The sequence below is a fragment of the Ailuropoda melanoleuca genome, unplaced genomic scaffold, assembly GCF_002007445.2.
Source record: "Ailuropoda melanoleuca isolate Jingjing unplaced genomic scaffold, ASM200744v2 unplaced-scaffold47858, whole genome shotgun sequence".
Lineage (NCBI taxonomy): Eukaryota > Metazoa > Chordata > Mammalia > Carnivora > Ursidae > Ailuropoda > Ailuropoda melanoleuca.
In genome coordinates, this window is record NW_023220345.1 from 1 (window position 1) to 672 (window position 672).

Here is a 672-nt window from a genome sequence, read left to right on the forward strand (position 1 = left end):
GAGGGTGCCATTGCTCAGCTGGTGCAGGTGGTGATGTCACTTGGCAGCCTCCAGTCTCCTAGGAACATCACCACCTGCACCAGCTGAGCAATGGCACCCGCAAAGAAGGCCAAGAGGAAGGCAGGAGATGGCGGCTCCTCCAATGTCTTCTCCATGTTTGACCAAACCCAGATCCAGGAGTTCAAAGAGGCCTTCACCGTCATTGACCAGAACAGGGATGGCATCATCGACAAGGAAGACCTGAGGGACACCTTCGCCGCCATGGGCCGCCTGAACGTGAAGAACGAAGAGCTCGACGAGATGGTCAAAGAAGCCAGCGGCCCCATCAACTTCACCGTCTTCCTCACCATGTTCGGCGAGAAGCTGAAGGGTGCCGACCCCGAAGACGTCATCACCGGCGCATTCAAGGTCCTGGACCCCGAGGGCAAGGGCACCATCAAGAAGCAGTTTCTGGAGGAGCTGCTGACCACCCAGTGTGACAGATTCACCCCAGAAGAGATCAAGAACATGTGGACCGCATTCCCCCCTGATGTGGCTGGCAACGTAGACTACAAGAACATCTGCTACGTCATCACCCACGGAGAGGACAAGGATCAGGAGTAAAAGGACCCACCAAGACATGCCCGCGGGATGAGGCCGGCCCCGCTCCCGCCACCGGCCCGCTCACCGGCC

At 58.6% G+C, this 672-nt stretch overlaps 1 protein-coding gene across 1 annotated transcript; it reads left to right on the forward strand.

Annotated features, from left to right (window-relative positions):
• Positions 1-90: 90 nt before the first annotated feature.
• Positions 91-603, forward strand: LOC117799351 (myosin regulatory light chain 2, skeletal muscle isoform-like). The gene has a single exon (XM_034651826.1). It carries the CDS (start codon positions 91-93, stop codon positions 601-603), a length of 513 nt encoding a protein of 170 aa, XP_034507717.1.
• The last annotated feature ends 69 nt before the right edge of the window (positions 604-672 follow it).

What these genes read in the sequence shown, in the direction of transcription:
- LOC117799351 (XM_034651826.1), top strand. Translation starts at nt 91, where the DNA reads ATGGCACCCGCAAAGAAGGCCAAGAGGAAGGCAGGAGATGGCGGCTCC.